At 33.7% G+C, this 23,514-nt stretch overlaps 2 protein-coding genes across 8 annotated transcripts in view; one reads left to right on the top strand and one right to left on the bottom strand.

Moving 5' to 3' along the window:
* LOC105157305 (probable cyclic nucleotide-gated ion channel 16) lies at nt 5,349-13,602 on the top strand. Of its 7 annotated transcripts, none has more exons than XR_847437.2 (7): nt 5,349-5,972; nt 6,118-6,413; nt 7,131-7,242; nt 7,728-7,964; nt 11,951-12,750; nt 12,878-12,931; nt 13,098-13,602. XR_847437.2 is itself a non-coding variant. In XM_020691743.1 (6 exons), exons 2-6 carry the CDS (start codon nt 6,245-6,247, stop codon nt 12,677-12,679), a joined length of 1,149 nt encoding a protein of 382 aa, XP_020547402.1. In that variant the 5' UTR covers nt 5,352-5,972; nt 6,118-6,244; the 3' UTR covers nt 12,680-13,074. The 7 variants fall into 7 exon arrangements, 2 of the variants coding, with proteins under 2 accessions (XP_011071999.1, XP_020547402.1); XR_002286559.1 differs by having other exon boundaries at nt 12,826-12,931; XR_847435.2 differs by lacking the exon at nt 12,878-12,931.
* The window catches only part of LOC105157299 (ubiquitin carboxyl-terminal hydrolase MINDY-2-like), a gene marked incomplete in the record, with an annotated part of 9,894 nt that continues 282 nt past the window's right edge, over nt 13,903-23,514 (bottom strand). Inside the window, 12 exon segments of the mRNA XM_011073682.2 lie at nt 13,903-14,134; nt 14,860-15,037; nt 16,118-16,167; nt 16,244-16,342; nt 17,409-17,489; nt 18,175-18,256; nt 18,341-18,395; nt 18,539-19,631; nt 21,877-21,964; nt 22,210-22,316; nt 22,495-22,613; nt 23,441-23,514. Of these exon segments, the coding sequence (XP_011071984.1) occupies nt 14,051-14,134; nt 14,860-15,037; nt 16,118-16,167; nt 16,244-16,342; nt 17,409-17,489; nt 18,175-18,256; nt 18,341-18,395; nt 18,539-19,631; nt 21,877-21,964; nt 22,210-22,316; nt 22,495-22,613; nt 23,441-23,514 (2,110 nt within the window).

The raw sequence follows: 23,514 nt of genomic DNA, 5'->3' as shown, positions 1-23,514 counted from the left end.
GTATGTGGCACCTGCATTCTTTAAACCAAAAGGCATTACATTGTAACAATAAATACCTCGTTCAGTTACAAAGGAACTTTTGTCTCGATCTTTCGCCACCATGAAGATTTGATGGTATCCTTGGTAAGCATCCATGATGGAGAAAAGCTCATATCCGGCTGTCGAATCTACTAATAGATCAATCCTTAGCAATGGATATTGGTCCTTGGGGCAGGCCTCGTTTAGATCGGTAAAATTTGTGCACATCCTCCATTTGCCAAATGCTTTCGGCACCACCACCACATTTGATAACCAGTTCGTGTATTGGATTCAGAGACATACCCCTCTTTTAACAGTTTCTTGACTTCTTCCTCGATAATGAGATTTTTCTCAACCTCGAAGGTTCTTTTCTTTTATTGCACTGGTTGCATGGTGGGGTCGACATTTAGCCGGTGAACTATCACCTCTGGACTTATTTCTTTGAAATCAGAAGGGTTCCAGGCGAACATATCTCCATTATTTTTAAGAAATGCGATCATCAGTGTTTCTAAGCCTTCGCCCACTATCTAACCCCATTTTCACCAGTATTTCTTTGAAGATAATATCAGCAGAACTGTCATTATCTACCAGTACCTTATGAACAGTGAAATTGACAACGTCCATCTTGATAACCATAGGGTAGTTGTTCGTCCCAATCCTTTCACCAGCATCCTGAGCTCCAAACAGAATTTCTTATTCTGATGCAATATTCATCATGAGTTGTCTTCCTCTATTTGACCAGCTCTCCCTTTCGAACCTCTTCCTCGATCTTCTTGAATATCCTCCCTATAAGCCTCTTGCTATAGTATGTATAATTCCTTTCACAGGTGCATTTTCCCTCGTTCTCAGGTTTCTCTTTTCTTCATGCCCCTTTTCTTGTCTACCTTCTTTGCTTCTTGACCTATTTTGGCGAGCTTCCCTATCCTCCCCAAGACTTCATGATATTTGGTCTTTGAAGCACCCTTGTCGCACGAGTCGTTCGATTTCATCCTTTAGTTGGTAACAATCCTATATGTCATGGCCTTTTTCCTGATGAAATCAACAGTATTTATTTGAGTATTTCTTTGCTAGGTAAATCTTGTATGTCGAACGCCACTCTTTTCTACCATCAGTAATGCTTTTGCTCGTCATGTTTAGTGGAGCGTAATTATGGTATTTTGGTTGGTAAGGGGCTCCCTCCTTTTGTCCGATTTCAACCGCCGATCTCCTTCTCTCCTTTGGCGATCTCGGTCTCTTTCGTGATCCGTGCTAAATCTCCACTCGCCATCCTTTATAGCATTCATTTTTTCCTCATCTATATATTTCTGCGCTAAGCCCATCAGCTGCTCCACGTCCACAAGGGGATCTGCTAGTGCAGATGCAAGTGGCCCTTTCTTCAATCCATAGATGAGAATGCTAACCATCATGTCTATCCTTAGATCTTGCACTTCCAAGGTTTCATTATTAAATCTCCCCATGAAAGTTTTCAATGTTTCACTTTCTTTATGTCTTATAGTGAACAAATGAGTAGCGGACCTTTTTTCCTTTCTTTTGCTCGCGAAATGGAACGTGAATTTTTGCACAAGTTGCTCGTGCGACTCAATGCTGCCAAGTGTAACAAACAATTTGCATTAATTAGGTCAGACTGCCCATAGAGATTCATTACCAGGTTGAAGGTTGCCAAGTGCTCTTGTGGGTCTTTAGTTCCATCGTATTTGGGGAGATCGAACATTCTAAAATTCGGGTTCACTATTTCTGTCAGTATTTTATTGTAGAAATTAGAATTTCGATGGTGAGATACTATCTCCCCTCGTGTTTTGAGTTCGTCTATCTACTTTCCTAACATCGCGATCTGTTTTCCCACGCTGTCCACCTCTGCTCACGAGATAGCTAGTCCTCTCAGTTGACTTCTATCTCGATTACTCGATCGGACCTCCGATGATGTTTGATGACCCTTTTCTATTTCTTTTTTACTCGTTCCCTCTAACTCTCTTTCTTGATCCTTTTCCTTGAATAATTTCCTCTTTATGGCTTCCTTTTCAATAGGCGTTGCCGTTCTACGCTCGTAAGCCATGTTGGCGTTTCTTCCTGCCTCCTCCATCATTTATTGCCACTCTACCCTCATTAATTGAATAGTTCGTTCTGTTGTTCCTAATGTTGTTTCCATGCCCGGGATATTTCCTCTTGAGTTTCCTTCCATATCCTTCTGGATATCCTCAGATGTTTCCCATAGACGACACCAATTGATCGGGCTAGAATGATATGACCTTGATCAGCGATCTTGATCATGCCATGTCGTCCTCCCGGATCTTTGATGGGACCTGAGGATCAGATAAATAAGTCAGGCTAGTCGGGTTCGTCCCCGGCGAAGACCCTCTGACGCCCAAATTAGTTAGAGGCCGGAATAGATATATGCGGGCTTAAGTAGATCAACTAAAGTGATCAAATATAAGTTACCTCTTAATGAATCAGAGTATTTATAAGGTTATCATCGGATGTGGGGCGTGGCTACGTGTCACAATCATGGGCTCCCGACTTCCAATCGGATGGTCCAACGCTATTCAAGCATCTAGATCGTATGGCGGGCAAGGCTCCATGATCCTAGCCCGCAGATCTTGCACGCGGATTCCCAGTTTTCGCGGGATTTCGGCTTAAAGGCAGGTTTTTAATCAGAATACCTTTTTTATCCTTAATGAAGGGCATTTCCCTCTTCTGGTAATTCAACCCTCATCAATCTGAACCATCTCAACTTTATGAAATTTTGCACTTTACCATTTAAAACTATTTTTTCACAAGTTTTTTGTCAAAGAAGCATCACATGCATATGATACTTACGAGTTATGTGATGTGATATTTCATATATGCATAACATGTGATGTTTTTCGGCAAAAAAGTCTGCAAAAGATGGTCACATATGGTAAAATGCAAATTTTATGAAGTTGAGATAGTAAATTGATATAAAAAAAACTTTAGATGCCAAAGCGTACGGGTATAGTTCGCATGCCAAAATATAATTTACTCTAAATATATATATGGATAATTATAACGAGCTCCCTAATGTTTGACATAATTTCGAATATCCCCTTGTTATTTGTAAAATTATAAATACCCCATGATGTTTGATAAACTTAGATAGTCCTTGAATGAAGGTATGAAATTGTCAATTTTGCCCTTACTGTATTTCTTTTAGAAAAAATAAAAAATAGTAAAAAAATCAAACGAGGTGGATGAAAAAGTTTGAATAATTGTAAAAAAAAGTATCCACTTAGTCAACTAAAAAAATTCAAAAAATTTTAATAAATAAATAAAATTATAGTTCATAGTCTACAAGTGCATTTTGATTTGTTCACCTACATAAATTGAATGAAAACCTAACAAAAACTAATAAATTTGACTTATTATTAGACAACTGTTAAAATTAAGGGACATTGATAATTTTTTAAACATGAGAATATCTATAGTGATGCCAAACTTCATGGGAGCCTATTGTAATTTGCTTTATATATATACTAGTAATCAACGCATATAATATGCGCATCCATAAAATAAATATTTATTATATTTATTTAACTAAATCAAGAAAAATGCATAATTAATCAACATTATTAAAATAAATTAATTTTAAATATGTATAATTAAAAATTTATTGTTAGAACTAATTATTTAAAAGAGCTAGTTATTTGACTTAAAAAATAAAAATAAAAATAAAAATAAAAATAAAAATGAGAGAGAGAGAGAGAGAGAACATCGTTTATGGAAAATTAAGTGAATAAGGGATTTTTTAGGATACTCTAACTCTAAGGCCTAAAAACGTAATTTATGTGGTTCATTTAGGCGTGTGTTTAATTAAATTTAAATTTTAAATATTAATTATCATTATAGAAAATAAAAAATAGATAAATATAAAATATTTAAAAAAATAGAAGAAAGTTATAAAACATTATTGGAAAAAGATGGGAGAAGAAAAAGAGATGTAAAAGTTGAGAAGAGACGGAAATTCAAAGTTGAAACTAAAGAAAATAAGGAGTTGAAGAGAGAGAAAAAAAAATAATTAAATAAATAAAAATCACAAATCATAAAAATTGAAGATACCAAAAATTATATTCTAATAAAGGTATAGATTTCAATCATAATTTATTTTTGATTATATTTATTTGATTAAATAAAAAAAATATAAAGGTAAAAAATAAACAAAAGTAACAAAATAAATTAATTTTAAAAATCATAAAAAAAAATTATGAAAAAGGCTTATGAATTAGTTATTTTTAAGAGAAATAGTAATTATATTTAAAAAAATAATAAACAATTTTTATTTTAATAATGTAAATGAATTTAGTCTAAATTTTTGAACCGTAACGGCCAAAAGAAAAGAACAGAAAAAGATGCGTTCAAAATCCGAATGGTTCCCCGCTCTCTTCTCCTCCTCCGCCGCCTTCCACCACCCCAACCCCCACCCCATCCGTCCCACAATCACCATCATTTCTCTCACTCTTTCTCTCTCTCCGTCTGTTATGTCGTCTTCCGGCCATGAACAGCCTGAGCCTCCGCATTGTGACTCTCCCCATCCCCAGCTCTCTTATCCGCGATCGCCAGCAGGTATGGTGGCGCCAAATCCTCGACCCCAGCGGTGAATTCGTTAACAGATGGAACCGCATCTTCTTCGTCACCTCCTTCATTGCGCTTTTCGTCGACCCCCTCTTCTTCGATCTGCTGGGTTTCGAGCACGATCGGAAATGCCTGTACATGGACTACGGCTGGGGCGGCCTCCTCGTCGTCACCAGAACCACCGTCGATCTCTTCTCCGTCCTCCACATAACCATGAAATTTCGCACCGCCTATGTTGCCCCCAACACTAGGGTTTTCGGTAGAGGTGATTTGGTTACCGATCCGAAACTGATTGCGCGTCCCCAAGTACATTTATTTTACTTCTCCATAATCTTTTTTTCTCTAATTTTTTGTTATCCGTAGTGTTGTTATGTTTCTGAAAATGGATATGGAATGTATTCTGTTAGATGGCTTCTTTTGTGTATCTTTTTGAAGTTGTGTTCTAAAACTGGGAGATTTATTTAGCTGATTGATATTTTGAGGGAAATTTAAGAGAAGGGCAAAATAATTGATTAAGCTAAGCAAGTATCGGTAGTACAGCGACCATTTATCACTTTTATCCATAATTGTTAGGAATGTGAAGCCTAGCAACGTTTCACGTGTCTGCAAATTGTGGCTCCAATCTGCTGACATGATGGGTAAATTTTTAATAATTTTATAGTGGTTTACAGATGTTCTAGTATAAATAGTTGATGGTTGGTCGTCATGGTAATATTGTACAAAAATATATTCTAGTAAGAGAAAACTTGAGGATGTAGGAGCATTACTGAACAACCTTAATTTTTCTATGCCGCATTTATTTTCCTTCTTGTATCTGCACGCATTTCTCAGTCTACCTCAAATATTTTAACAATAATCTCAATTTTTTAACATTAATCACATGAAAATCGGAACTCGCCTTGTGCCCCCTTTACACTTTGAAATTGCCCTCTTATGTCAATCAAAATCTCTATATCGGTTAAACTTTCTTAGTCCATTCCTGACTATGGATCATGTTTATTTGGTTCCATTGCTTAGTAGAAAAATTATATTTTGAGGAAGAAAATAGACTTAGTTAATTCATGAAGTCTTTATTTAAATTTTGTGGCTTTATTGATGATGTTTGGCTAATATGATTTCTGTTTCCTCATATATTCTGCATTCTATGTTTCATGTGGCAGTGCGTTGTTTGGGGTATTATGCCATTGACTCTGACAAGATCCAGTGCTTCTGTTAATCATGCCATCACTTTTCTCATCATCCTGCAGTACATCCCACGACTGATCGTTATTTTCCCTTTGAATTATAGAATTATAAAACACACCGGTGTTGTGGCAAGTGCTTGGACAGGGGCAGCATACAATCTCATTCTCTACTTGTTAGCAAGTCATGTAAGCATAAGTACCATGTTGTCTGCAAACCAAATTGTCATAACCTGTTATAAAACTCTTTCTTGTCCAGGAAATAGCAAACTTTCAGATGCAATATAAATTTTACCTATATTCTATATTATCATCACATTCACTCTGTCTGCAGGTCATAGGAGCTGTATGGTATTTGATGTCAGTTGAACGAGTATTTTCGTGCTGGAAGGAATACTGTTTGTTAGAAAAGAGCGGTGTACCTTGTAGACCTGATTATCTTGACTGTTCATCTTCAGGCAATGCATATGATAGATGGTATAAATCCACTCAGATCTTCAAAAAGTGTAGTGGAAAAAGTAATGAATTTGATTTAGGAATATTCGCTAACGCTGTCAGTGACGATGTTCCTTCAGCAGCTTTCATCCCGAAATACTTTTACTGTCTGTGGTACGGTTTAAAAAATCTAAGGTTAGCGTACACTGTTCCTAGATTTTAACTCAACTTTATGTTATTTTTTCTTTGCTATTCCTCTTCATTTTTGTTCTGTCTTGTAGTTAGCTAACTGCACCATACCATGAAACTTGTTCTTCCTACACAACATACAACTCACATCAGCTCTTCATAAAAGATAGCTTGTCCTATTTATTTGTAGAGAATATTCAAATTGTTAACTATTGGAAAAGAGAACGAAGCATAAGCTTGACTAGTTTTCTTTTCATTCCCATTCAGTTTTTGCGCTTGAACAGCTCATTCAAGAAAAGGAAATTATTGTCTTGTAAATTTTGTACTGACCTTTCTATAAATAAATTTTTCTGAAGGTAAACTATATATTTTCGTTTTCCTTGTCTTTTCTATTTTTCTTGTGTTGATTCTACCTTCCTAGAGTGTTAATATTTAAACATGTCCCAGTAATTAATCATCCTACTTCTGTAATTTACTGCATTGCTGAAAATGGACAAATTGTCCATTATTTTAAGTGTTGCTATAACTACAAAAGGTGTGTATCATATATAATAGATTACTTAAACACATTTTCGTTCTAGGATCGTTCACAAAAATTGAAGTGGTCACTTCTGATTAAAAACAATTAATCTAAATCAAAAGCAATTTTTCATTTTTCCTAATCATACCTTAAGAATCCTGTCCGATTATGCTTATTTCATGAATGCAAATCTATTTTTGCAGTTCATATGGACAAAGTTTAAAGACGAGTAATTATGTGGTTGAGACAATCTTCAGTATTATAATATGTCTTATGGGCCTAGTCTTCTTCGCACTGCTGATAGGCAATATGCAGGTAGATTACTGTCCCCTTGGTAATCCGTGCTCACCAATTGTCATGATCTCCTTATGTTTAAAGTTTCTTATACGATACACAGACAAAGATGTATCCTATGATGAGAATCCTTTGACCGCCCTGGTTTTGACTACCTTATAACTTTAATGTTTTGCAAGTTACTTTTAGCTATTTGATTTAATAGATTCCACCTATTTATTCTTTTGAGTGAAAGTATAATAGTAGATTGCTCAAACTGTCATCATCTTTTTATATTTGTACCTTTTATATTATCCCAAAAAAATTCTTAGGGGAGAGATTTTTTATATCGCAGGACATTGTTATATTCAGCGCTTGCTGGAACCCAAGTTGTTGCTGAATGTCAATAAAACCTTTTTCTATCTGGTGTATAATTTGAAGGAAACAAATTTTTAGTCAAAAGTAATGAACTTATTTTCTCTGGAAATTGCTTAATGCACTGTGTTCTGTCTTTCCAAATTTTATAGACCTACCTACAATCTACGACAGCAAGACTTGAAGAATGGAGGGTCAAACGAAGAGATACAGAGGAATGGATGAGACATCGCCAACTACCTCCGGAGCTGCAGGAGCGTGTGCGCCGATTTGTCCAATACAACTGGCTTTCTACAAGAGGTGTAAAAGAAGATATCATTCTGCAAGAATTACCACTGGACTTACGCCGCGAAATTCAGAAGCATCTTTGCCTAGATCTTGTCCGTCGTGTAAGTTCACTTGTTTCTATTGCTTGATCATACCTGCATGTGAAAAAAATTATGCTCTATTCAATCAAGAAGCATATACCAGTGATTGCAGGTAGTATTAATAAGTTTACATGCTTTATTCAAGTGTTCAACATCTGGATCATCTTTGCAATCACTGAGGGAAGTAATTGAGATTTCTACTTTGCTCCTTTTATTGGCAAAGATATTTTTTCCAGTCTGGTGGACTTTTCCCAAGTTCCATTCTTACATTTGACCAGATTCCTTTTAAGGATTATAAAATTATGTGCATTACATTTATTTTTGTTTTGAAGTTGATTTTGATTGTTATATAAAAATAAAGAGGCTATGTTGTATGTTTGGTTTTGTTTGTAAAGATTGATAAAGATAATTGGTATATATGTTTTTGTATGTTCACTTTTTTGTTTTGTATGAGACAAGAATTCTTTTAAATGTCAAATCCAGTAGATTCAATGTGTTTTTTATGTTTTATATTGTAACATAATAAATGGTAATAGGAATTTGACCAGATTCCTTTTAAGGATTATAAAATTATGTGCATTACATTTATTTTTGTTTTGAAGTTGATTTTGATTGTTATATAAAAATAAAGAGGCTATGTTGTATGTTTGGTTTTGTTTGATTGATAAAGTAAAGATAATTGGTATATATGTTTTTGTATGTTCACTTTTTTGTTTTGTATGAGACAAGAATTCTTTTAAATGTCAAATCCAGTAGATTCAATGTGTTTTTTATGTTTTATATTGTAACATAATAAATGGTAATAGGAATTTGACCAGATTCCTTTTAAGGATTATAAAATTATGTGCATTACATTTATTTTTGTTTTGAAGTTGATTTTGATTGTTATATAAAAATAAAGAGGCTATGTTGTATGTTTGGTTTTGTTTGTAAAGATTGATAAAGATAATTGGTATATATGTTTTTGTATGTTCACTTTTTTGTTTTGTATGAGACAAGAATTCTTTTAAATGTCAAATCCAGTAGATTCAATGTGTTTTTTATGTTTTATATTGTAACATAATAAATGGTTGGAAATATGTTTGGAACACTATTATTATGTATTTTATGACATATATTTTGATATAATATATATAAAGGATTATTTTTGAGCTAGAAAGCATTGTTGTATTGAAGAATTTTTTATATGATATAATATAAGACAATTCTTTTCATAATCCTTCGTATTTACTAACCCTCAAATGTACCGGTAATCTCTTATTTTTCAAATATATGTCGCTAGGTCCTTAAGACAAATTATTATAAAGTTTGTGGAGTATTCCACTGAGGAAAAGTAAAACTAGAAAAGATTCATTTATTTTGATAATCATTTTTACAGCTAAATAAAGGTTGTAAGAATAATAAAACAACTATTAATTATTTAGAAGAAAAACACTATATTTATCTTACCTCTATGTACTAAAATGAAAATAAATAAATCTATATCTATATTATATATAAAAGTATGAATTGTCTAGGTGGTTCTCAATGTGAAAAGACACCCATATCCTTATTTAAGTAATTTTTTAATAATAAATTATAATTAATTATAAAGGAATAATTAATTCTACAAAAGAAGATCGTTTAATAGTTCTAATACCTCTAAACACTTAGACCATGAAAAATATATTGAAGTACTGAGAGGAATTAGACCTACTAAATAGTTTTCGTTTTAATTATAACTTTGTATTTTTGTGGCTACCTTTTATTTATTCATCAGTTTATATGATTTCTTCTTAAAAATAATGAACAATTAATCTATCAATAAATTTTAAAATATTTAAAAATAAAAGAAATCAATGAAAGAATACCAAAAAAAATTAATATGTATAATTAATATTACTAAAATAAGGTAAAACTCTATAAAATTGAGAATAAACTTAAATTAGAAATAATTATATACTAACGTATTAGTTGTAGACTAAATGTCAATTGTTACTAACGAAAAAGAAGTATCTTTCTTTAGAATAAATTTATATAACTTAAGGTTTACAAAAGTAAATAAGTATTAAGTATAAAAATGGTTATCGGCAAATAAAGCACTATTTTTTTTAATTAAAAATTGAAAATTGCATACAAAAATTAAATTACTCAGAGAATCTATTATTACTTAAGTTTTGAATATTAGATAATAATGTATGCATATAAAAGATTAAGTGGGTGATTTACTGAGCTTATAAGCTCTTTAAAATATCTTATTAAGCTGTATAAAACTGTTTGGTAAGTTTTTTTTATAGAGTTTATAATATTTCAAAATAAGATGTTTATGATCTTACAAGCATGTTAAGAAAAAATGTAAACTCAACTATATTTTTTATAAGATCTTTTAAACTCTTTAATCTTAAAATTCAATAAACAATCACTCTTATAATTTTGTGTATTTCACTTTTGTTCTTCATATAATTCACGTTTACTCTCCAAAATAACTATCTATTTATATAATTTTAAATTCTAATAGTTAACTTAATGACTTTTTATATATTATTGCAATATAAAGAGTTTATGATTTAAAATACTCTCATATTCTTTAAGCTCTGGTCTTTTATTTTATCCAAATTCTTTAATTAAAAACTTACTTCTAAAATATAATTCAACATTTTTAAACTTTTAAAATATCTTATAAGATGTAGGAATAAAATAAGATGTTTTAAATAAATTGAAACATAATAGATAATACCAGTTAGATTCATATGAACAAGATCAAGAAATCACACTAAAAATATAAAATTAAAAATTTCAAATAAAGGCAAAAAAGAAATATTTTTATTTAATAATATTTCAAATTTAGAAGTTAATGAAGTATGTAATCAATATTTTGACAAAATTAGCATATTTATAGGACCTTACGATACAAATAATGATACTATGGATGTCTAATTAGATTAAAATTTGATTAGCATAGTTAATAAATAATTAGTTTAAATTCATTTGACATCAATAATTTAAAAATAAAAGACAACAGGATATGATATTAAAAGAAAATATATATAATACATAAAAATAATATTATAAAAATAAATAAAATTAAAACACATCAAAGTGCTCAAAAAAAGCTACAAATAAAACATGATCAAATTTATTAAATTAGAATTTCTTATAAAAATTCCAAAAATAAGACTATTTTATTTTAATATTGAATTTTTTTTGTATATTATATTTTACTTTTGCAGTAATTCGTTCCAATACAAGATTATCAAATATAACAATTAGTAATACAAAATAAAAAATTTCAGTTTTAAGGATTAAATTATTTATTTAATCATTTCATGTAAATTAGAAGTGAATTGCAAATGATAGAATTAAATGGTTATAAAACAATTATTACCAATTATTTTGAGAATATAATTGTATATGATAATATTCCAATAATAGAAATATAAATAAAATTATGAGCATAATATTTTTTATAGCTAATAAGTGATATAATCGCCTTTAAATATATATTTCTACACGTGCAACACACGTGATACGTTCTAATTAAAAAAATATATATGAATACAATCAACATAAGTTGTCTTTATTTTAGACATTGGACTTCCATATTTCACATCCGATAGTTATACTTCATTATGATGTTTTTATTATTTTTTCTTATTTTTGTTTCTTAACAATTTACCAAAAAGAACAAAAAAAGGAAGTTGCTTGGGCTATCTCTCTCACCCAGAAAAGTTTTTGTATGTGAATGCCTAAAGTGCTGCTTGTTTTAAGATGGCCCAAGAACTATAACAAAAATGGGGATTTCGAGAAGCCATGTATTGCATTTCATATCTGAGTACTTGATGTATGAATGCCTTTATTCGATCAAACTAGAGAGCAAAGGTGACATACAAGGGGCGTTTTTTTGGTTAAGAAAAAAGGGACTTTTGAAGTTAATTCATAGGAAGATATCAAAACCCAGCAAAGACTTTACAGTTCACGCTGTTCTATACTTCAACGTGGATATCTTATGGTTTTATTAAACATTTTAGGTACCTTTCTTCTCAAAAATGGACGACCAACTCTTGGATGCAATATGTGAACGCCTAGTTTCATCTTTGAACACCAGAGGAACATATATTGTCCGTGAAGGGGATCCAGTTACTGAAATGCATTTCATAATCCGAGGCCAACTTGAAAGTTCAACAACTGATGGTGGACGGTCAGGGTTCTTCAATTCCATCACCCTCAAACCTGGCGATTTCTGTGGCGAAGAACTGCTGACATGGGCGCTGATGAATACTTCAGACATAAACCTTCCAGCTTCTACTCGAACGGTCAAGTGCAACACAGAAGTGGAAGCCTTTGCCCTTCGTGCAGATGACCTCAGATTCTTTGCAAATCAATTTAAACGGCTGCACAGCAAGAAACTGCAGCACGTTTTTCGCTACTATTCTCACCAATGGAGGACTTGGGGAGCTCGCATTTTACAAGCTGCTTGGAGAAGATATAAGAGGAGGAAACTTGCTGAGGAACTGGCGAGACATGAGAGCATGTATTATATGCAATTATCTGACGATGATGATGATGGGGATGATGATGATGATGACAATAGCCACAAACCTTCAATAGAAAGCAATACTCTTGCGGCTACTATATTAGCTTCTAAATTTGCTGCAAACACAAGGAAAGGGGCTGCTCAAAAGGTAAGGTTTGTCGAACCTGGAGACTCCAGCTTACGAATGCCAAAGCTTTTTAAGCCCGAGGACCCTAGTTTTTGAGAGGATAAAGAAGATAGAGAAATGGGAGCAAGTGATGACAAATGGCAGGACTAAGCGGCAGCATTTTATAGGTATGATAGTTTTTTTGCAACTGCTGATCTTTTGGAACGCTAGCCTGGTATATGATCAAATGGAGTTCGTCTTAGGTTGATGGATGAACGACTTGTTTTATGACTTGGGATGATACAACATTTGCAGGCCTATTAGAACATTCCCAGCTTCTCAGAGTGCATATATATGCTGGTCTCTCCTGTAATCTCTCCAACAAGAATCTCTATCCTATAATTTGTTAACAAAATTTTCTTGTCTGCAAAAATAAGATGACAAGAAAAACAGTACAAATGTAGATTATCGATTACATTTTGAGTATAATCTCTAGTTTGAATTCTCTGATTCTTCTCCTTTTGATGTTCTCCAGTTCAGGGGTTGAAAAGCTTGTTTCACAGTTGAAGAAATCGTGAACCACCCGATATTTTAGTGGATGGAAATTTAAAGATGTGAGTAGGTTGTCTGCAAATACATCTTTTGATTGCCTATCCCTATGTACAAGCACCTATTCCTTGCTCCAGATATCATCTTCATGATTAAACTCAGAAAATTGAATCGGAAATGGGAAGTAGAAGCAGTATCATTCTGATAATCTTAATGATTATCCCATGGTAAAATCTACCAGCTCATTGTATTAGCATCACATAGGGATCCTACTGGTATTTTGTTATCATTATAGCTGATAATGAGAAAGCATATCCGAAAGGCTTTAGTACTGGGCACGAAGCTGCAGCACAGCTCGGTTAGAAACATATGATCAATCTTAAATTTGTTGTAATTAGGAGTCTTATGTAATATTTTTATGATGTGTAGCTGAGAAAACTTGATTATCTGCCAAGACATAGTATGTACTTGACCGCAATATCAATGTGGTGTCAACCGTGTCATGAATACACAATGTGTTATTTCATTTTTAACAAGTACATAATAACTGTTATATATTCTGATAAGGATATCGTAAATAAACAGGTCCAAGCATCATATACCTGTTCTGAACAAACATATGCAAATATGCAAAACTCAACATCTGGATCGTTAACCCCATCCAAACAACCACCAAAAAAAATAGGAGGCATCTGGACCTTTATACAACTACCAGAAGTCAGAAAGTTCCAGGGAACCTACAAGCACATGACTTTGGCCTTTATGATTAAGAAGAGAAAAATTTACAAGTATGGAGCAAGAGTCAATTTAATTCACTAGAAAAAAGTAACAGTAGTTGGTGTTGTAGACATTGCACTGTCATTGGCACAAATTGCAAAGGGACCAAAAATAATCCTAATATTGATACTACTTCCTTTGTACAAAACCTGCATTGAGTAATCACATGATAATGCACTTCTCCTTTAATTTCGACTCCTGCTTTGAGGAGGGAGAGTCCAGGTCGTCTTCACTATTCTGTGAAACCTGCAAAGGATTTTATGGTTAGAACTATGCTTGAAGCAACATAAGACCGTTAAGAAAAAGTCCACACCCACGCTTCTGCTCAGGTCTCATACTGGACCTGCTGCATCTAGATAACGCATTCTTCCAAAGTTTATAACTTACTTAGAGAAGCTAAGCTAGAACGCAAGTGCATAAAACACGTCATAACCTCCGGCAAATTTGACCTGTAAACTAAATTCAGAAAAAGATTGAAAGTGGAATTTCATTTTCCCTAAAATAGCACATCACGTCAACAGAAAACACTGACAGCCATAGATCAGCAAGCTTTTCTCAATTCTTCATAGCTTATTAAGTCAGACTGAAGACATTTTCCAAACATTCACCAACAAAGAACATATAGTAAATTTCATTTTTCCTTTCACTGTCTCCAAAAGTGCTAAATGCTGCAAATTGTTCAGTTGTTCATCATTTTTGACCGACACAAATTGAAAATGAAGGAAAGCTCTTCGTTAGGTTAAAGAAGATCTAGACCCTGCAAAATGGCTCTGTTGCTGCAGAGTTACACACAGCATTATCCTAAAGCAACAGCATTTGCTACACCAAATTATGTACCATAAATCACCTATAGTTTCTAGAATAACTCAACTAAATATAACATTCAGGTATACCGTCAACAGTGAAACCAGATAATGTGGATATACTGTGTAGCAAAGCATGGTGATATGAAACAACTTCAAAACCCCCACCTGGAGACCAGGGAGCTTTGAACCATAGCTACCAGCTGGTTGCTGCAAATTATGCTGCTGTTGCTGTTGCCGTTGATGTTGCTCAAATTCCTGTTGTTGAAGAGCTATTGCCAATTGCAAGTCAGAACCGCCATAAAAAGCATCAAAATCATTGATATCAAAAGGCCCCGAGGTTTCTCTAGATTAGAAATTAGAATTAGTACATGACGTAACCAGATGCTATATGTTATATTATCTTCAAAAATATTTTGTCAGAATTAGAACTATTAGATGTACATTTATCATCTTTTCAATATCACAACATGCTTCCTATTAGTAAAAATAACACAAATACAATTTTACAATAAACTTCACATAAATACCCTTCAATATTATATAGACAAATCGAATCATAATTAATTATATATGTACTAATAAGAATATAAAAGTTAATTGTGTGTGCATTGAAATATTAATATAAAGAAAAAGATTAAGTTTAAAAAATGTTCCCTCCAATAAATTCATCTTAAAGTTCCTAATACAAGAAGATATTAAAGTAATTCCATTACCTTTTGGTTAGTGGCATACACTTGACATTCTTCTTAGTAAGAATTATCGTAGTAGAATAATAGTTCAAGAGATTTGAAAGGCATTATGGCACTTGACTTATCAAGGTTTAGTAGGAACTTAGCTAAAGATCCCACTACTCATCATATTTGGTTTAGTATAGCTACAACACATGGCTTTTACTAAAAATGTTTTTATTGGAGTATTTTTATATTTTACTTCAATCAATCAGTAATAAATGTATAAAGTTTCTAACATAATAATTAAGTATTGTGTCATAAAATTGAAAAAAGAAAAAAGCGTGTAAATACATTCTTCAAATACATAAATGAAACAAATTTATCCATTTTAAAATATAAACATTACAGCTACATCCATGGCCGTAATGGTTATTTAATAAAATTATTATTTAATTATTTTTTAAATCAAGGGTAAAATGAAAATTTCATTACTTTCACTTGGGTTCATAAAAGCATCTTCAGGAGGGGTATACGTGTAATTTCATAAGTGTTTTGGGAGAAAACATAATTTGACATTTTTAGAGAGAGTCAATTAACCCTTTTAACAATATGTAGATCAATTCTCAAATTGCAATTTTAACAAATATAATGGTATTTGTGAAACGTAACATTCACAAAGGATAGTTGTTGCATTCTTCATTAGAAACAAGAGATTACTAATACGATAGGTGCCAGAGAAGTTAGATAGTTACTTGAAACTTGAATGTGATTGAGCCACATTTTCAATGCTAGCTAGATAGTCCTGCAAAAAGTTGAGATTCAATTTAGAGTCGTGAATGCGGATCACAAGAGATCTAGAAAAATGAGCAACTACATACTGCAGTATTAGTGGCACTTTGTTCACCCCATGTGCCGTTGGAAGTGTCGATGTTGAATTCCTTAAAGTTCCCCATCATGTATAATGTATTGCCATTAACCTAATTGTCGGATCAAATCAAGAGATAAGGGAATGAACAAATGCACCATTATTCTTCTCAAAATAGAATCCAACTAGATCTAAATACTGTTACTAAGGTATAATTCAATAACCAAGCAATTAATGTCTGTCTTTTGTAATACTTCAACAAACTATGACAAATTAAAGTAATGACCAAACAGACCCACATCATCCTAGACCCAAACTGTAATTTATTGCTAAAGTTCAATAGTAACATTACCGGTATATAACAATTTGTTTCCAAGCAAATAGCACATTGATATGTGGTGAATCATTATGGCACTTGGACATGTAGCCATGAAGCCTTGAATTTTAGAATCATGGACAAGGTAACATTGATCAAATTTATTAATCCTCTTTATCTGTACCATAAATTGTCTAGCACAGCTGAAACAGTTAAATATAGATGCGTTACTCTTATAAACGTGTACAATATAGTTGAAACGGTGAAAAATAGATATTTAAATCTATTTGAATAAAATCAAACATCTTTAGATAAATATTTTAAATATATGTTCATCTGAAATTATTAAAAAAGAATTTATAACCTTGTCAAGATTCATTTCATATAATTTAAAATTAGAGATGTTCTGATATACTTTTAAACGTGTGATCATCTGAAGTATTATAAAGGTTTCATAACATTGTCCAACATTCGAGTATACAACCCGACCTCTTCATGTTATAGCAAAGTCAGTGTATGCCTACTCGAACTATAGATATCCACATAGAAAGCAGGAACGCTTCCAACTTAATATGATATTTTAAAAAGATTGCCATATAACCAAACTGCAAACAATATTTATTAAACTTTCTAATCATTAACCATATAGTATAATTAAAAAAAATTAAAACTACAGCAGGGTGGAGAAATCATTAGTTCCACCTAGAGCTAGCCTGCTTGGGGACATCTTATGCTCAAGCACAGCACAGAATTATTTACATGGTAACCTATTTGTAACTGTGGAATTTTTGCATTATTTCATCAAATTAAACCGAGACCAAGTATTAACAAAAGAATAAATAATTGCGTACTACCTTCTCACCTCATTCAGCTTTTCCCATACCAAATCTGGCTGATTTATGTAGCCTTGGTCGGTGACTAAAATGTATAACGCACCTTCATACTGCAAACAGACTCATATTAGGTACTAAGCCGACTTTGTCACAAAGCAAGTACAGTGGGCTCAATTATGTTTAGCCTTCTAAGCCAAATGAAAAAAGTGTAAGAGAACCAAGCTCATTGTACATTTCTGAATAGAGACTCATAAAGTGGGTGCTCAATAAACAACCCACTAGTTATAAATTTAGGGAAACCCATTATGAATCTTTTAATAAACAAGATTCCAACATTCAACAAAAGTTAACAGCAAAAGCAACCTAACTTCATTCTTTTCTAGTCCATGCTTAACCAAGAAATCATGTTGAAAATCTTTTCACAGCCTAAGATGAGCTGGTGCTAGCTTTCATATGAGGTAATACTAGAATCTGCCACTCTTTACTACAAGGACCAGAACTACACATGTAAACACGTATATGTTTCTAGATTGACTCGCATTATGAATGCAAGAAACCTTGGCAGGATCCAGTTACCGCAGTTTGGCTAAAGCCTTACTCACTGACATGTTAGTATGTTTCATGCAAATTGTCAAATGGATATGAAAAATACCAACAAAAATTGGTAAAATGCTTACTCCCAATGCCCAAAATGGTTTCAAGCATCAACAAGTATAAAAGACATAACAACTTATTTGGGAGCCATCAGTATGATTGCCAATGGAGAGACAAGTATATAACATGCCATCTACTAACCTTAAACATGGTGTTGAAATGATTATTCCTGAAGAATACGCACAGCTCCTGTTCCTTAACTTTATCTTGTAAGCAAAATAGGCTGCAGAAGACAATCAAAAATCAAAACCTCCTGCCAAATGAAGCATATCTTCTCAGCCACAAGATGAAGTAGCATAACACATACCCATATACAGTTAACTGACTAGCACTGTTGTTTACAAAGTTCCTGATCAGTTCCCCTAATGAGATTAATCAAATGCATTAGCACAAAAGTCCTATCTCTAGTACTGAATATAAAAATTAACAAGGAAGAGAGTGACTTTTTTTCCCAGCAAAGAGATAACCACTCAGAACTTATTGTCAATCTTTGGGTGTAATTCACCTTGCTTGACGGATAACCTGTCCTTAAAGCCATCATCCTTGCAACCTTTATCCACTTGTTCTGCAAGAACCACCTCACCCTCATAAACAGGCTCTCGATTTCCAATAACCACATTTCCTGATTCCATTACGCATTCTTCCCCTTCATAAATGGGCTCACTGTCATCAATACTTGAAGTGAAGGCTTCAGACATGCCAATTTTATGAACTGGATGACTTGATGAATCTAAATCTGCAGTAGTGGTCAATGAGAAAGAAGAATCTCTAGCATTAGAAGAACTTGCGCAATTTCTCATTTCATCCAGGTCACATGTGAAAGTGAATTCATTTTGAACATGTTCGTCACTCCTAGACTTATCGTGAAAGCTATTAGAAGCACATGAAGGATCTTCTCCACCTGACATATTAGAAACAGATGGAGGATCTTCTCCACATGTCATATTAGAAACAAATGGAGGATCTTCTCCACATGACATGTGTTGACCATTTTCGTTCTTAGTCATTGCATCAATTCCAGTATTTCTGACTGCACCTTCATAATATTCTGCAGATTTTTGCCTGGTAGGTTGGACACAGTTTTTCTCTTGATCAGTCTTTGAGAATGAACAAAAAGCTTCCTGTGCAAAAACTGTAGGGGATTTTTGATCAACATTGTTATTGCTCAAACCACTGATATCATCACAAATTAATGTCCCAGTCTTCATAATTTCATTAGCAACATTCATTTCTACTGTTTCTGAATGTATTACCAGTTGGGAATTTTTGATATCTACACTTCCAACTAGATTTATGCCAGCAGCTAGACCATCTGCTGACCTTCTTTCCTCTGATAACTTCAAGACTCTCAAGAACTCTGCTTCTTCTTCAATGTCCCCTTTTCTTGCTCTCTGAGGAGAATCATTGAAGGATTGACTTCTTGAAAGACAAGGAGACGGTACTCCAAGAGCTGCAGTTGTTGCAGCGACAAAATCCACAGTATCATCTTCTGGATTCTCTTTCTGTTCACTCTCCCTTGTTTGTGCTTCTAATGAGACAAGCTCCCCCATGAGAGTGTTATATGATTTTGAACCAATAGCATCTGCAGTTTCGGAGTCCTGAAATGCATGCATGAAAAAAACATGCATAAAACATAAGCAACTTCACCTGCATGCAATACACACAGAACTAAAAGGCCAACTAAGAACAGTGTACGAAATAGCCTAACCAAGCCAAAACAAAACACCAAAAAAAAAAAACAAAAAAGAAAAACCCATCAGAGGACAGGTTCATGACCATACACATTATGCATGAAAAGATTACAAAATCTCAATACCAGGACAACAAATTTGATGACACCCAAAACCCCGAAGAACAAAAAGAATCACACCCGTCAATTAAGAATTACACTCAGAGAGTAACCTTCGTCCTTCACTAATTTAAACCTCCCTTGGAAATCCATCTCCCAAAACCACAAAACTGCTGGGATTATGCAGGTCATGCATCACTAATCAGACTTCAGATCCAACTGTTTGCTTAAACCATAGGCAATTGTTCAGCATCTGTCCAAATGAGAAAAGGTTGCTAAGAACAACATATTCTCGCAGAGCAAAACTCAGATTCAGTCACTTCTGGAACTACCAAACATCCTAGCCTAATTCAAAGGTTGATATACCATTTCTGTCATATCTTTTCTTGACTTGCCATTTAGTCAGATAAATACCTTTTTTCAATGTAACAACATCTTTCTATAGAATAGAGGTAAAGATTTGGATTAGAAGAAATTTAGTTCCCACTTTGTGAACCTATTCAAGATAAAATCTTTATAGGCTTCTAGCCATCAATGTTGAGGTCTCTGTGATCTAGTTGCTTGCATTGAGATTAGTGATGAATCTGTTCAGCATCAAAGAGGCCCATCCATGAAGGACGTATAAGTTTCTATCCTTGTCTTTCAATCGTCCGTTTTTAACTTATTCTGGAACTTTATGACTACATTCCAGATGTAACATTGCAGACCTGTAAGTCTCACATCTTTATACCCTAAGCCTCTACAATCTGTATTTAGTTTATTCATCATAACGAACAAAAATAGCTTGAAATATGGAGCTACCCATCATTATTGGATCTACGAAATAGGTAAACAAAACATTATTGATCGAGTAGTATTAACTTTTCATATATAACAATTCTACACCTCATGTTTGCCAAGTGTAACACCCCTACTTTATGTTGTCACCTAGGTCACATAACTTGGCAATGGAAGTCCGCGTTATCAAGCTTCAACCACAAGGAGCATCACTGTGGCCCAACTTATAACAAACAAGAATTGTTAAGTCATGCTGCATTCAACGATTAGTAGCCAACTAGTGGTTTCAAGGTGGTCCATGCCAATAATGGTTGAACAATGAATAACCAATAAAGAATGATCAAGCGAGAGATACCAAGCTGGACTTGAGGAAGGAAGCAAGGTTACACAATTTCAGATAGAGAGATGGAGGAAAGGGACCAAGGTCACTTATTTTCCATAAAGGTTAGCCAAGACTCCAATAGCAAACCTGAAATCAAAAAGCAGGAGTGGTGCTCCAAGCCCATAACCACTACTTCTATTGTGCTTAGGATGGTGTTGGGGTTGCAGACTTATTAATGCTGATGATGGTGAAACAGAGTAGCCTGAACTGATTCTGGTGATCTGTGCATCATGCCTCTTGGAATGAGAGAGACGAGATGAGAGATTGTGATAGATGAAGCAAAGGGGAGCACGGACCAGAGACATAGTGGAAGCAATGGTGCGGCAGTGCGAGAAAAAAGAACATGAAAGATAGCAGGCCAAATTACTGTTTGGAACTGTTGATTCCATTTTCAGCTTGCATGATCTCAATCTGCTACCACTTGCATTAAATCTGGCACATGAGAGACTTGAGATATAACTCCCAATATTTATTAACTAATATATCTACTTACGCATAACATTAGCATTTGAATTAACACATACACATAGATGTGATCACGCGATAAAGAGGGAAGCAAGCATGTATGATCTCTAAAAAGCTCTGATTCTCAACTAACTCCACTCTTGTGAGATTATCCATTACCTCTAGCTCTATCTCTTGTTTCCCCTTTATGTCGCCTTAGACCGCTATTAGGCCGAAAACAAACAAAAAAGTACAGAGATATGTTATGGTTTTGCCTCATAGCTCCAATTTATTGTATAATAACACTGAAAATCTTTCTCATTAGATGTAATCCCATGACCCTACATGATTATGAACACAAAGTTCCTATGAACAGTGCCACCCACTAAGCAATTTAGGAAAACTCAAAAGTTAAAATAGTTGTTTTGACTAGTGAGGCAAAAGTTCCAACCTGGGGATCAATAATCCATCCATGATAGAGTGGGATATCCAGTAAATCAAATATTGTGCATTCTGGAGTGAACTCAAAATCATCAATTCTGAAAATTTCAGATTTAAATTCATCAGAATTAAAAACTGAAGGGTCCCAACTCATTGGGATCATACTGCACCACAGAAACAGATGATTTTGTATTACATAATTTTCATATCTCTAAAGCAAAAGCTTTCTTTAGAAGCAGTATACTACAACCACTACCATCAAACCCTTAACCATATACTAATCGTTGTTATTTTCACTGGCAATTCAAAACCTCAGAAAATACAAAGACAAAAGCTAATCTACCTTTGAAACTTTATATTTACGTCAATGCCAGTTGTAAGTCTAGGAAGCAAATCAATTGCATCTGCAATATTCTGTTGCTGATTTTCAATATAGCCAGCATCTTTGTTCTGTTACCCAGTTAAGAAGCTGACATTAATTCAAATCCCAGAAGGAAATCCACGGTATTAAGACAATAGATATGACAAAAAGGTGTCAACATACTCAAGAGGATCTCTTCCCATTTTAAACTTCCAATACCTTTATCAATACAAAAGCAATAATGAAAATAGTGCATTAAGCAATTACGTCGATGTTACTGTTTGAATCAATCAAATGCTCAGCAACAAGTGAAAGCAATTTCTCCTGTGAAACCTCTGGAATATCTGGGCTCAAATTCAATCTGTTCTTTAGTGATAGAACATTACCTATCACAACATGCAGCATAATTAGTGGGACAGAAACTATACTTGCATAACGGCGACGGTCAAACAAAATTCAGAAGGTTCATTGTAATAGCATCATTGCATATGCTCAAACAATCAAATCCGATAGCATAATTCTTCACAGTTGATTATTAACAAGCAAGTACAGAATTATGGATAATTATCAGCCACTTGCAAGAGTAGCTTCTTATTCAAAAGCAAACCTCAATATATCACATATTAAACAATCTAGAATACCATATACTATATACTGCTATCCTTTTTCAAAATCCTTTCTCAGTGACTGCTATTATTTCTTCTCCACCTCACTAATTAAGGTGCTCTCAATCATCATTTTTTGTAATCCCTCTTGGCCTTATGACATACAACCCGCATTATTCCCGTAATCAACAATCGAAGCAAAAAACAAGGCCAAATGATGAACTGATTTCAGTAGCATAAATTAAGGCGCTCTCAACCATTTTGTAATCTTCTAAGCCTCGTATCATTACAGCCGCATAATTCCCATAAGCAACAAATTAAACAAAAACATCGCCTAAATGATGGACTAATCTCTGTATAACCAAAACTTGGTGCATACGATGCACAGAAACCATCAATTTGTATAAGCAATTCAAATTGATTTTGTTACCACATTTCACCTTTTGTTAGAATTATGCATCAGAAATTATCAAATCTGAACATGTTAGATTTTTCACTTTACTTATCCTCGCTTAGAAAGCAACAAACTTCCCATAGAAAAAAGGGACGTGCTTGGCAGCAGGTATACACAAAAACAAAGCCCGGGGAGGAGAAAGAGCGAAAAGTACATATAGCAAGGAGAGGACAGGGGCCATTGTCGTTTTGGAGAACGATGGGAGTGGTTCGTCCCAAGAATTGTATC

Source organism: Sesamum indicum, linkage group LG1, assembly GCF_000512975.1.
Source record: "Sesamum indicum cultivar Zhongzhi No. 13 linkage group LG1, S_indicum_v1.0, whole genome shotgun sequence".
NCBI classification, from domain to species: Eukaryota; Viridiplantae; Streptophyta; class Magnoliopsida; order Lamiales; family Pedaliaceae; genus Sesamum; species Sesamum indicum.
This window is presented reverse-complemented; position numbering and strand designations above follow the sequence as displayed.

Coding starts and splice junctions, on each gene's coding strand:
- LOC105157305 (XM_011073697.2), top strand. CDS start 5,754: ATGTGGCAGTGCGTTGTTTGGGGTATTATGCCATTGACTCTGACAAGA. Junction 5,973..6,117: donor TCTACTTGTTAGCAAGTCAT/GTAAGCATAAGT, acceptor CTCTGTCTGCAG/GTCATAGGAGCTGTATGGTA. Junction 6,414..7,130: donor TACGGTTTAAAAAATCTAAG/GTTAGCGTACAC, acceptor CTATTTTTGCAG/TTCATATGGACAAAGTTTAA.